Genomic DNA, 14,673 nt, shown 5'->3' with positions numbered 1-14,673 from the left:
CATGGATTGCACGTTTTGGGTGCCCGTTAACTATAACAACTGATCAAGGCCGTCAATTTGAAAGTGAGCTTTTTTCATCTTTGACTAAATTACTTGGCATTGAAAGAGTGCGCACTACAGCATATCATCCAGAAAGCAATGGCAAAATCGAACGATGGCATAGATGCCTAAAGGCAGCTCTTATGGCGCGGCTGAGCGATCGAGATAAATGGGTCGAAGAACTCCCCACTGTCCTGCTTGGACTACGCTCAGCACTGCGCAGTGACTCTTGTGTCAGTGCGGCCCAACTTACATATGGCTGTTCACTCCGCTTGCCAGGAGATTTTATTTCATCATCCATTTCTGTAAATCCTGTCATAAATTTTAATTACGTCGAACAACTTCGGCAAATCATAAACGATCTCAAGCCTACGCAAAAGGTGCACTCCAGCAGTAGAAGGATATTTGTGCATCCTGATTTGAAAAATTGCGAAAATGTTTTCCTGCGAGAAGATGCAGTGCGCAAACCGCTACAAGCTCCATATAAAGGGCCCTATCCAGTATTGAAGCGTAGTGATAAAGTTTTCACAATTCAATTGCCAGGGCGGGCTGTCGCAGTATCCATTGACCGCTTAAAGCCCGCCTACACATTAGATCTTCATGAACCTGTCAATGAACCTCCGGCAAAGTGTACTCGATCAGGGCGATCCATCAGGTTACCAGTACGCTTCGCTTGAGGGGGAGCCCTGTAGCTGCTGCGCACATCTCCGCGCAGGATTGTCTGCGCGGTTTTAAAAAAAGTCTGCGCGCCTGAAATGCGCACTCAATGAAAACGGGTCATTTTCTTTGGATATTTCTTGCTAATGTAAAGAAAAATAACTACAGGATTCTAATACATACCACAGAGAAACCTTAGTCATAATGGAATCCGTATATAATACGGTACGGCAGAGTGGGTGGTTTAACCTTTGGTTTCATGTTTAAGTATAGTTGGTCAAGCAAATCTTGTCAATAGAAAAGGGCGGCAAATTTAAAAAAATGTAGGCACGAAGGGATTTCGTCCCATAGAAAATTTGAATTTCGCGCCTTTTTTAACCGACTTCAAAAAAAGGAGGAGGTTATCAATTCGACAGTTTTTTTTATGTATTACCTCAGAACTCCGTCATTTCTGAGCCGATTTGGAAAATATTTTTTTGTTTAAATGTATATAGTCCCTAGTTGGTCCCGTTTTTGTAAAAACCCAGTTTTGCTCAAGGGATCCATTAGGAATCCAGGGAACTCCTCAAATCTAATAATAGGCATACATATATCAGTTTTAGTATTTTCATCAACAAACCAAGCACTTTCATCCAAAACAGTACCATTTGTTGAAGTGGAACTACTGATGATGACCAAAACGGGACTCTTTAACAACGCATATTTCAATTTTGGCGATTTAAGTTCTGAAGGAACATTTGTGTTAAGGTCTAGTTTTGATGATGGGTTCCATGAGGTCCAACTCCTCAAATCTTGATAGTTTAGATCCAGACCTTGAAAATGAAACTTACCCGAAGTGCAAAAATGTTTAGTAACAGTTTGGCCGGACAGATGAAGAAACACTAAAAATGGAAAAATTAAATTAATCTTTAAAAAAAAGTAAAACCGACTTCAAACGGGAAAAAATAAAATATTATCTCGTTTTATATGCGCTAACAAACTGATACGTTTGAAGTCGGTGCCAAGCTAAATAGTTACAATAATGGTTCTTTTGTTCTTATCAAACTATACCAGGGTGGCATTCGGTTTGACGGCAACTTAACGCTTTTAAGATTTGGCTTGGCACCGACTTCAAACGTATCAGTTTGCTAGCGCATATAAAACGAGATAATATTTTATTTTTTCCTGTTTGATGTCGGTTTTACTTTTTTCTAAAGATTAATTTTATCTTCTGACAAGATTTGCTTGACCAACTATATATTTTTAGTTCTTTGAGTAGCCCAGCATTTAGAGCGTGGGTTTCACACACTCTGTTTATAGTTTCTTTAGGTTTGGGTTCGTAGCCATCGTCCCAGGTTTAAATGGCAGTAGCCTAAAGGGGATCTGGATCTAGAATAGGTTAGTAGATAGATATGGTTCAGTCAAGCAAGAAACCTTGCAGATTTTAACAGAATAACTTCTAAACGTAAAATAGGTTATAGCTGACTGCTGACATACGCAAAATACAGTGTAAGCGTAATAAAAGCATTTAGTTACTTCATTCATTACTTTATTACCTAATACAAACCCCGTATTATTTCATTAAACATTCTTAAGAAAATGCTTACTATTTCTAAACGTAATTTTGGTATTAACTTATTTTTCTAGTATATTGTGTGTCCCACTGTTGGGCAAGTCTTTCTTTTTTTCCGCCACTCGTCTGGTGCAAGCTAGCGCCAGTCGCTACATAAAATGCGTCGAGGTCGCCCCGCCATCTCTTTTAATATTTAGCTGACTATCACTGTATCGCGACAGACTTCCTTTTCTTAAAGTTGAGGTAGACGGGGCCCTTGTTCCTCAATACAAGGTCCCCGATGAAGCTCAGGTCCTCCGGGCGGGTGACCGGCTGCAACTCGAACTTCCGCAACACTTCTGCTAGCACTAACTTCATCTCCAGCAAGGCAAACTTTTGACCTGTAAAGTTAAATACTTCGCATAAATAAATATTACTATCGGTGCTAAAGTGCGTTTCGTTGTCGAAGCGATAGCGATTGTCACTTTGGCTATGCCGGCTGATATACCTATTTTACCAACTTGGTAAAACTATAAATGAGACTGTGTAAACCACGTGCAAAAACACTGTAAGTAATCGAATCTTCTAAATTTATACCTGTGTCTCAGAGAATGCCGATATTTGTATGTTTGGATTTGTATAATTGTCATTCATACGGTTATCAAAAAAAGAAAATAATGTTTTAGTTGGTGGAAACTTAATAATATCCAGTATTTATGGGTGAATCAAATTTTAGAACACTGATTTCGTGTCGCTAAACCCCCTAGCAAAGAAAAATCGATTTTTCAAAAACCATGTTGATTTTTTTCTTTTTTTATCTAGATAGATTACCAAACACATTTAAATTACCAAATTGATCAGATAAAAGTTACATTTTGTGCGGTAACGCAGCAGAAAACAGTGCTCCCATAGAAAAATGGTGTCTACCTGGAGTCTTATCACGAATTCGTTGTTCTAAAAGTTGATTCAGCCTTATATACCTATACAGTTCCTAGGTCCCGCGCTAAATGGTATGTACGCATAGGGGTGTCTCCGGGCGCATTGTTCGGGCAAGAATCGGTCGGGGTCGAACCGGGTCGGGTCTGGGTAGAGGTCCTCGCGGTGGTGCAGGTCGTAGATGGAGATGTGGCATGCCACTCCAGCGGGGACATCGTATTTGTTGCCTGGAAATGTTATTTTGTAAGTTAGAGCGACCGAAAAATCAGACGTACTTAAATCTACAAATGTAGGTACGTTTGAAAATTATTTCTTTCAACTTTTTTTATAAGTTACATTACAAACAAATTGTTAGTGTCCGTGTAAAGGGGCCCACTGACTATCAGTCCGCCGGACGATATCGGCCTGTCAGTTGTTCGGAACTGTCAAATTTTTGTTCTAACTGACAGGCCGATATCGTCCGGCGGACTGATAGTCAGTGGGCCCCTTAAGCTAACTCAGCACAGACTATGAAGTGACAGTGTGGAGAAGCCAGTATAAACGTAGTTTTCCTAGAAATTTGACATTTATGAATTATGGTTGCACTTCCACAACTTTAAGTAATTTATCAACTTACTCAATTTAACATCTTCAGTCAATTTACGGCTAATAAAATGCACGGGAGGATAGATCCGTAGCGATTCCTTGATGCAGCGGTCTAGGTACGGCAAGTTGTTAACATCTTCCATGGTAATAGCGCGGTCGGAGTCGCCAAGCAAGTCTTTAATATCTGCTACAGCTTTGACCTGAAAAATAATGTTTATGCAGTCTCAAATTTTATGGTTTCAGTATAATCAATAGGTACTTTTTTTTAAACATTACAAACGTATTATGATTATATGTACAGTGTGTTTAATTAATCATCGTTTAGAAATTGGTACACTGTTTGTCAAAAATATAGATAGGTATATGTTTTACTTAATGGTTACAAGACGATGCTTTATTCTATAGGGCAGACAATCTTTGCTCGCGTTTCCGGGGCTGGTCTTGTAGTAAAAGTTGTTTATTACTATCACCTCGCAGAGTATAGCTCAACGTTAAAGCACATCCTGTTTAAAAATACCTGTATGTCCCTATTATTAGCTAGCGCCACCATGCAAAATGTCAATCCCGAAGCAGTCGTGTCGTGGCCCTGTAAAGGAGTTTAGTGTTGAAACTGTTCTTTGAATGATCCAAAACGGTTTAAGTACATGTTAAGGAGCTTTTAACACCCCTCTATCGGCGGTAAAATTCGTAGTTAGATAATCAGTTCATAGGTAGTTATAATTGTAATGTAAATATTTTATTTTTTATAGGTTTGTACGTAATTTATATTATCTTACCTCAAACATGAATGTATCGACTTCTTCTTGTATCCCTGCACTATCAATCAGTCTATCTTTTTCAGCAGATATCAATAAATCTAGCATAGCAACTTTTTTCTTCTTCTTCATAAAGATATCGTCATATTCTTCGGCGTCATTTATTGTATCTAAATTTATATTATTTTCAAGCAGCACCTTTCTTTGGTCTATGACAGTTTTAGTAAAATTTCTAACTATTTTTAAAAGATTTTTCTGTTCGCTGCCTAACGGCGTGAAATTAAAAATAAAGTCCGAAAACAAATATATTCTCGCAAAACGTTTGCTGAAAATATGACCGATTTTGTATATCGTGTCTTTGTAAGACCTGGCGGCATTGGTTTCCTGTTCATTTAATTGCGTCCCCATCGCGGTTTCTGTAAAATAGTTCGGGCGCATTAATATTAGCTGGGATAAAGTTAAATGGATGTGCACTTGTGCAGGAGACTTTTAGACAGTTGAATAGAACCGTTCAAATCAAACAAGCTAATCTGATCTGCGTGATCTGGTTAAGTACTAACCTTTATTTTTATTTTCTTACACTTGTAATATTTATATATATTATAATATATATTTAGTATTGTATGTATGTATGCTAGTATGTATTTTATGTATTTTAATCTTTAGTGTTATTTCTTTTTTAAAATATTAATTTGTACATCCTGTAAGTTTGCCTATCTGACCTGGCTATAGTTTTCCACTCATCTACTCGAAGGTTAGCTGGAAGAGATCCCCTATAGGGATAAGTTCGCCTTTGTACTTCCATTACTATAATTTATTTTTGTAAACCTGTGTGGTGTACAATAAAGTGATTACTACTACTACTACTACTAATCTATACATATATAGGTAGTATAAATGCACGTGTCCTGACTGACTGACTGATTCATCAACGCAGAGCCGAAACTACAAAAGATAGAAAGTTGAAATTTGTACATCAGGTTGCATTTATAAAGTGTACAAAAAGGGTTAAATTGAAATTGAAATGTTAAAAATTTAAAAAGGGGAGGAAAGTTTGTACGGGGTTCGTTTTATTTTAAGCTAGTTCAAGTTGTTATAGCAGCAACTTGAAAATCTGTGAAAATTTCAACTGTCTAGCTATCACGGTTCATGAGATACAGCCTGGTGACAGACAAACGGACAGACAGACAGACAGACGGACAGACAGACAGACGGACGGAGGAGTCTTAGTAATAGGGTCCCGTTTTTACCCTTTGGCTACGGAACCCAAAAACTCTTCCCAGCATGTGTCTGGGTTAGTGTTGGGTTAGTCTGGGTTCAGTTATGAACTTCAAATTTCAAATCGATAGCTTATTAAGTAGTTCTCGAGATATTTAGCAACGTGACAAACAGACAGATGGACGGACAGAGTCGCACCATAAAGGATGACTCACGTTATGCTCACGCTAGACGGGGCCGGGCCGGAGCTTCCGGCGCTTTGTTTTCTATGGAAAGCACCACGTGATCACCGATCAGCCGTATAGAAAATGTACATGTCGGACGCCTCGGCCCGGGCCCGGCCCGGTCTAGCGTGTCATCCTTAAGAGTTCCTTTTGTACTTTTTAGTACCGAACCCTAATTAACTGTCGTATGGACCATATGGTACATCATTCAACGCGAAAGAATAATAGATACAGTCGGTTTAGGCTTATACTATAAATAGAAGTTTACTTGCTGTCAAACTTTTGCCACAAGCAGCACAGCCATTACTCTAATTTATTGATTATCTGAGTCACAGAATAAGTATGTAATAGTATTATCATACAGAACGGCCACGCACCGCCCCGCCCCGACTCGAATTACCTCGCCCCGCGACAGCAGATTGACGGCCGTTTGCCGACCGCTCAGTACTATTTTTAAGCAACTTACTCACACTATGACGCATGACGCGTGTACAGACGTGCCTTTCACACATAGAAACGCAAGTGATTTTTGATGCATAGCGTGTCCGCCCTGTGTCTGAGTCATTGCAACAGGTTATGCGTCTATTATTTGCAGCTTCAGGTTTTACTTCCTGAAGTAACAATAAAATTACTATTACTACCTACCACAAATGGAGTTAAGTGTAAACTCGGATATGACGGGCACCACGTCGAGGGGGCGCTCCGATGCCGCCTCAAGAACAGTCAAGAGCCTCTGTGCGTTCTCCTGCAGAATTACGCTGAACTGCCGCAGTATGTTGAAGTGAAAGGTGGGTGTCAAAATTTTACGACGAGTTTGCCATTTTTCACCTGCAAAGTCAATAATTAAATAGAATAGGAAAAATATATTTAGCGTAAAAAACACATGAAAAATAAAACAACAAAGTACCGTCGATACGTCGATACTCGTTGAATAAGGATGGCGGAGTGAATTAAACCGGGAATGATAAATACCATTACAAATTATCAGATACTTATAGTACCTGATAATTTCTTAAACTAAGTACCTACACAGATTGTATCATGCAATATCTATATATATATATATATATTAAATCATTTTACGGTTTAGACTCACTTGTTTTAGTCACTCGCGCGACATGTTTCGGAGAGCCGTAAAATGATTTAATATTAGTATGTCTCACAACAGTTTAAATTATATATATATATGTAAATTTTGAATCGCATGATACGTTAGTTATTAAGAAATTAATAGCAGGTGTGCCGGTCAGCACAAAATTATCAGCGCGTTACGATAGCTTGATAATCTTGTGCTGACCGGCACACCTGATAATTTCTTAAAACTAAATGTCATTCCCGGTTTTCATTCCTACTTACCTCGCCACTCGCCATCCCTATTTATCCCGGTTGAGGGTACCGTAAACTGGGGCTATTCGGTACAATTTTTGGAGTAAAACATCAATAACTCGATATTTTATATGAAAAATATTTTTTTAATATATTTTTAATGGATAAATCGCATCTTTCCCCATCAATGTATGTACTATACATGTTTGAATTGTTAACACATAAAGAGTTATTTTTAAATGAGATGTTCGCAAATATTTCATGGTTTGGGGCTTTATGGAAATCGATGGGTCTTGCACTGGTTTTTACTGAATTTTGAAGCTTGTGTTGTTTTAAACTTGACTATGCTTATTTATTATTATATATATTTATCCCAAGACAGTTGGGACTTTTGGATGCTCGCCGTGGTTCTGGAATACACGGATTCGCCATTATGTAAAAAAAAATCGAAGTCAAAGTCAAAGTGGATAAGTGCATATTAACTTGTATGTATTTAATTATACTAAAACACTCTATTATTAGTAAACAAAATTAAAATAAATACTTTAAGTAACAATAACAAAAATGTCTTCTTCAATCTAATATTATTCGGCACTATTAAATCTCTGATGAGGTACTGGCTTTTGGAATCAGTGTATCATAATCATCATATATTACAATTTCATGTTCATCATTAAAATTGAATCCCGGTAAGGGCATTTATTTGAGTCATGGGTGTTTCCTATGTATGTATATAAGTATGTATTTATCTAATGTATATCGTCGCTTAGCACCCATAGTACAAGTTTTGCTTAGTTTGGGCCTAGGTTGATCTCTGTAAAGGGGCCCACTGACTATCAGTCCGCCGGACGATATCGGCCTGTCAGTTGTTCGGAAATGTCAAATTTTTGTTCTCACTGATAGTTCGTGGGCCCCTTAAGATGTCCCCTAATATTGATTTATTTATTATTATTTATTATCTACTTATGACATTGACAGTTCAAAATTCTCCATGGTTTGAGCTTTTGAAAAATCCACTCTAAACAAGTTTACTTAAAGCGTATTTTCATGAATAGTTTCCTAAATGACATCCTATCACCACTTATCTACATGTGGCAGTGATAGTTAAAAGTTATCCATGGTCTTATACCATGCAAAAGCTTATCTATTGAAAAATATATTCTAATGGAGTTTATTTAAGGAGTTTTTTAAAGTGAAATCGCCTAAAATTTAACCGTCTTTACTCTTTAGCATATTGTTACATTACAGCATTAGTAAAATTCTACTTTTTTTCTAGTGCTTATAGTTCATAAGTCTTTAAAATAAGCTATATGTAGTATGTCCATTATCGGCCTAAGGTAGACCCGACCCGGCTACCATACTTAATTCACGAAGGCTGATATCACGAAGCTTGTAATTTCATACAAAATTTTAAGGACAGTAGACCTTATTTTTAGGGTTTCGTACCTCAAAAGGAAAAACGGAACCCTTATAGGATCACTCGTGCGACTGTCTGTCCGTCTGTCAAAGCCCATTATCTCCATAACTACTGAACCAACACATGTATAAGTTTGTGACCCAAAGACGGACATGTAACGTAAACGAATGAATTTTAAGCATGGGACCTACTTTTGGGGGGTTATTGAGAAAATTAAAAAACTAAATTTTTCAAACTATATCGTGTTGTCTAACCCGTTCGTATAAAAAAACCGCAAATCGATGTACAGGTTAGCAGTTTGGCACACACATACTAGAGGCCAGATGGCTAGATGGCTTGAGGAAGTAACACCAACCCTAAAACCATGGCCGGAAGCCAACCTCGGGGTCATCCCTGAAAATGAGCTTCCTAAGCCTAATATAGGGATGGTGTTCATTCCTGAGATAGACGACTCCATGGTCAAGCAGTCGCTATCTCTACTCTATGCGCAGAACCAGGGGCTGCACACAGAGTTATGGAAGACTCTCCACACCAAAGTCGAGAAGGGTGGGGTTTTGGTAACCCTGTCTCTGGACGACGTGTCGGTGGAGAATCTTAAAAAAAAGGACCTAAAGGCAAACCTAGGTTTCCGGGAGGTCCAGTTTCGGCTAAAGGGCCAACCTAAGACCCAACAGCCCGAAACGCAACCCACCCAAAACCCAACACCGCAGCCTGCAAACCCTGCCCCTCCCACCACCCTAACCCAAACACCCGCCCGAAAGGTGCCTTCAGGTCCAAAGCGTGCGGCTCCTTCCACTTCCAATCCCACTCCAGGACCTCCGGGGTTGCAGCGGTTTCTCGCCAACAGGGGAGGCTACAGGGGCAAAAACCGCCCAAGGGGTAGAGGGAACGGAGGAGGCCACCAAGGGCACGGCAGTGCCCACCGCCGTGGCAAATAAAAAAGACGCTACCAGGGGTAGGGGGGTGATGTTCCTTCAGGCCAATCTCCACCACGCCATAGCGGCCACAGCGGTCGTAGAGAAGCTTTTTGGCGAAAATGGCCTGGACATCGCCCTCATACAAGAACCATGGATAAACACCAAGTCCATGGCAACAGGACTCAACAGAGCAGGAAAGGTACTAATCTACGAAAAAGGAGCTAAACCGAGAGCCTGCATCGTATTTAACAAAAATATTAACCTCTTGCCTGTTACAGAGCTATGCAGTGAAGATATAGTAGCTGCCTACGTCGATCTCAAAGGGAGAGGAGCACTGAAGGTAATAGTCTGCTCCGCCTACCTGCCCGGAGAGAAGCAAGACCCCACAGAAGAACTGACTAAAGTGCTAGAGTACGCTCAGGCACAAAAGGCGGAACTTATTGTGGGTTGTGATGCCAACGCCCACCACACCATCTGGGGGAGCACTGGAATCAACAAAAGGGGTGAGTTACTATCCCAATTTATCTTTACCAATTGTCTGCACTTGTTGAATAAGGGCAACACGCCCACCTTCGTAACTAGAGCTAGGCAAGAAGTATTAGATATAACCTTCGCTACTGAAAAGGCGGCAAGCTGCCTAGCCAACTGGCGTGTCAGCAGCGAAAATTCAATGTCGGACCACAGACATATTTTGTTCAGTGTTAAGGACTCTCTAGATAGGGAACCACTAACGCGTAGAAATCCAAAAGAAACGTCATGGGAAGCCTATAAGGCTGACCTGGAAAATCGTCTAAAGGATGTACCAAAATATGTCAAAACACCAGACTCTCTCAACCTGACAGTTAATCTATTATCTGAAGGCATACTTAGGGCCTACGAACAAAGCTGTCCTTTGAAAGAGGCAAAAACTACTAACACAACGACGTGGTGGAACAAAAGGCTAGAAAACCTCCGTAGGTCTACACGTCGCATATTCAATCACTCGACCACGCCGAATGAGTGGGAAAGGTATGGTAGAGCGTTGACTGAATATAATAAACAAATCAGGAAGGCAAAAAGGAGGTCATGGAGAAGGTTCTGTGAAGAGATTGCCCAAACTCACAAAGGAGCGCGAATTCACAAAATACTTTCCAAGACACCGACCAACTATCTCGGTCTTCTTAAAAGACCAGATGGCACTTTTACGAGCACAGAAGAGGAAACTCTAGACTTGCTCAGAGGCACCCACTTCCCCGGTTCGTACACAACCAGTAACACACAGTTATGCGCCCAAAGGAATAATCAAATCCACAGGGCACGCAATATCGACTGGAATTTGGCAACTAATATCTTTAGACCAAACAAAATTAAATGGGCATTGGAAAAATTTAAACCATTTAAATCGGCAGGAGAAGACGGAGTGTTTCCAGCACTTTTACAGCAAGGACAGGACCTCCTCCTCCCGCATCTGGCCAGAATATTCCGAGCAAGTTTTGCGTGGGGAATTATACCAGATCAATGGACTAGGGTCAAGGTACGCTTCATACCGAAAGCAGGGAAAAAGGACTATTCACAACCTAAATCCTTCAGACCTATTAGTCTAACATCGTTCCTACTCAAAACGATGGAAAGAATCATTGATCAGCACATTAGAGCGAAATACCTGGTGGATAGACCACTAAGTGTAAACCAACATGCTTACCAAAAGGGGAAATCTACGGAGACTGCCCTACTCGACCTGGTTGACAAGGTGCAGAAAACCCTAGAGGAAAAGCAAACCGCTCTATGTGCGTTCCTTGACGTCGAGGGTGCTTTCGATAATACGCCCACAGAGACCATACTTAATGGTATGAAATCAAAGGGAGTAGACGAAACCACCACCAGATGGGTACATAGCATGCTCTCGAACAGAGTAGCCACTCTGACCCTCAATACTATAGAGCATGAATTTTATACCACAAAAGGGTGCCCACAAGGAGGCGTTCTATCCCCACTATTATGGACCCTAGCAGTGGACCAACTTCTTGCAATTATGTCAGGCCAAGACTATGACACACAAGGATATGCCGACGACCTTGTAGTCATTGTCAAAGGCCCTTGCCTCCACACTATATCCAACCTAATGCAAGGAGCTCTAAACACAATATTCAAATGGTGTAGAGAAAATGACCTGTCCATTAATCCGAGTAAGACGGTAATAGTACCATTTACAAGAAAACGGAAGCTTGAAAATCTTACAGAACCAAGACTTAATGGACAAATAATACCGTTCTCAGAAGAGGTCAAGTATCTAGGGGTCACTTTTGACCAAAAGTTAACTTGGAACGCTCACCTGAGGAAAATTATACAAAAAGCGAAAATGGCCATGTGGTCATGCTGTCGAATGGCAGGAGCAAGATGGGGTATAAGACCCAAAATTGCTATGTGGTTATACACAGCGGTAGTGAGGCCCATTATAACCTACGCCTCCGCAGTCTGGTGTAACAAAACCAGCCAAAAGACGGCAATAGATACTCTAAACAGCCTGCAACGCATGGCTTGTTTAACAGTAACAGGCGCCTTCTCCTCGACACCGGGGGCGGCCCTCGATGCACTGCTGGACATTTTACCACTCCACTTGCAGGTGCAAAAGGAGGCCAAGCAGTGCGTCTACAGAATATGCACGCTAAACAGGCCAAAATGGCGCTCTCAAGCACTAACCAAACTGAAGGCCTGGGTTTTTGCAAATAAAACCCTTAGCATGCCCACTGATGACACGCACACAGAATGTCAATTTATCAAACTGTTCACAGTAGAAATACCTCCTAGAGACAAATGGACCAACGGCCAAATGTACGTTGAGGAGGGAAGCCATATTTGGTACACAGATGGTTCCAAGAAAGGCAATGATGTAGGATGTGGGATCTATGGTGAAAGACCTAAGCTCAGAGCTAGCGTCAGCATGGGCACACAGGCCTCAATCTTCCAGGCAGAAGTCTTCGCCATCAACAAATGTGCGGAGATCAACCTGGATAAAAACCTAAGACACCAACATATCTACATCAACTCAGACAGCCAGGCTGCTCTGCTGGCACTAGATTCACTTGAGTCAAACTCAAAACTAGTCCAGAACTGTAAAAAAAACCTAAATGCACTGGCTAACTCCAACAAAGTCATACTTAGATGGGTACCAGGGCACTCCGACATTAACGGAAATGAAGAAGCGGACGAACTTGCTAGAAAGGGCGCAGACACAACCCTGGTCGGCCCAGAACCGTTCTGTGGAACCACAAAACGGGATGCATATTCTCTGCTCAGCAACTTAGAAAAAACGAGAGCAATCGATTGGTGGAAGTTCGTCAAAGGACAAAAACACTCGAAAGCTCTAATCAAAGGATTCAACAGCAAAGTTGCTAAGGAGCTTCTAGGGCTCAAAAGACACAAAACCTGCGCGATGACTAGAATACTGACTGGACACTGCAAGTTGAACAAACACATGTTTCAAATAGGAAAGATACAAGATCCGACATGCAGGTTCTGCCAGGAGTCAGAGGAGACTGCAATGCACATTCTCTGTTCCTGTGGACCACTAATGTCAAAAAGAAGTACCTACTTAGGGCGGCACGTACTGCAACCCTATGAGGTACAGAACATTACGGCCCAAAGAATCTGGAATTTTCTGGATTCAACGGGCATTAGTAATGAGCTTTAAAGGGCCGTCACAATAGATCACTGTTTGGTCGACGTGACACTCAAAGGCCCACAACGCCCCAAATAATAATAAATAATAATAGAGGCCAAAACAAAATTTTTGACCCGCAGTTCCTAAAAAAATTTCGCTGCGGAGGGGTGGTAAAACATTATTTTTTTTGTATGGAATTTTTTTTTTTTTTCCAAAACCTATGGTATGTGGTATCATACGAAAGGGCTTTTTGAGGCGATTCTAAAAATATATCACATCATTACATTTGGGGCATTTTTTTTTAAATTAAAACAAAAAGAATTTTCGAAACATACCAAGTTTGGGCTCCTCCAGACACGATATGGCTGATTTTTTTTTGTACAATATACCACAAATGATACGTGATATCCTCATGTCTAACTCCAAGAAAGCAATTTTGAAAATAAAATCATTAACAATTTTTTTTTAATTTTTCAATTTTACAAAGTGACACAGTTCTACTTCAATACCTATTTCACGAGACTTATGGAACTATACTGCAGATACGGTACATATTAATCATAAAATGATACGTAATATCCATATATCGAACGGGAAATACCTCTTTAACCCTTTAACTGCGCCTTTCGTTTTAAGATCTCATCCACATGGTACCCAGTCATTAGTAAGTGTAAGCGAAACCAAATATCGAAAGTTGAAAAATCGAATATTGTGAGTGTTGTGTGTCGACCCGGTAGCATCCCTAGTGCGCAAAACGTTCAAGTTAATAAACAAGACCAAGTGCGGGTAGTTCGAAAAACTCGCGCGCCTAGAAGATGTTGATGTCAACTTTAGCCAGTCTTCTCCGAGACCACGGGGACAACGCCGTCCTCGAAACGTCGGAGGTAAAATTAAAACTATTTTACGCGATTAAGTCCCGTGGAGATAAATATTAAAGAAATTATTTTCAAAATTGCTGTCAAGGGGTTACATATCAAGATATTACGTATTATTTATGGTATATTGTACAAAAAAAAATCAGTAAGGTACATATATCGTATCTGAAGGATACAATCTTGATATTTTGTGTCAAAAACAAAACAAACTATACCAACTGATGAAAAGGCGCAGTTAAAGGGTTAAAGAGGTATTTCCCGTTCGATATATGGATATAACGTATCATTTTATGATTAATATGTACCGTATCTGCAGTACAGTTCCATAAATCTAGTGAAATAGGTATTGAAGTAGAACTGTGTCACTTTGTAAAATTGAAAAATTAAAAAAAAATTGTTAATGATATGATTTTCAAAATTGCTTTCTTGGGGTTCGATATCAAGACATTACGTATCATTTGTGGTATATTGTACAAAAAAAATTAGTAAGGTATATCGTAGCTGGAGGATACAACCTTGATATTTTGTGTCAATAACTAAACAAATTATACCA

At 40.1% G+C, this 14,673-nt stretch overlaps 1 protein-coding gene across 1 annotated transcript in view; it reads right to left on the bottom strand.

Moving 5' to 3' along the window:
* Nucleotides 1–2,402: 2,402 nt before the first annotated feature.
* LOC134756206 (uncharacterized) overlaps nt 2,403–14,673 on the bottom strand; it is a 35,451-nt gene continuing 23,180 nt past the window's right edge. Inside the window, exons 13-18 of the mRNA XM_063693035.1 lie at nt 6,591–6,773; nt 4,525–4,919; nt 4,266–4,334; nt 3,780–3,948; nt 3,208–3,390; nt 2,403–2,628 (exon numbers count right to left, since the gene is read on the bottom strand). Coding sequence (XP_063549105.1) covers nt 2,453–2,628; nt 3,208–3,390; nt 3,780–3,948; nt 4,266–4,334; nt 4,525–4,919; nt 6,591–6,773 — 1,175 coding nt within the window. The 3' untranslated portion in view covers nt 2,403–2,452. The remainder of the gene's footprint in view (nt 2,629–3,207; nt 3,391–3,779; nt 3,949–4,265; nt 4,335–4,524; nt 4,920–6,590; nt 6,774–14,673) is intronic.

The sequence above is a fragment of the Cydia strobilella genome, chromosome 3 (genome assembly GCF_947568885.1).
Source record: "Cydia strobilella chromosome 3, ilCydStro3.1, whole genome shotgun sequence".
In the NCBI taxonomy this organism is placed as follows: Eukaryota; Metazoa; Arthropoda; class Insecta; order Lepidoptera; family Tortricidae; genus Cydia; species Cydia strobilella.
Note: the sequence above shows the minus strand (reverse complement) of the source record. Positions and strands in the feature narration are given on the sequence as shown.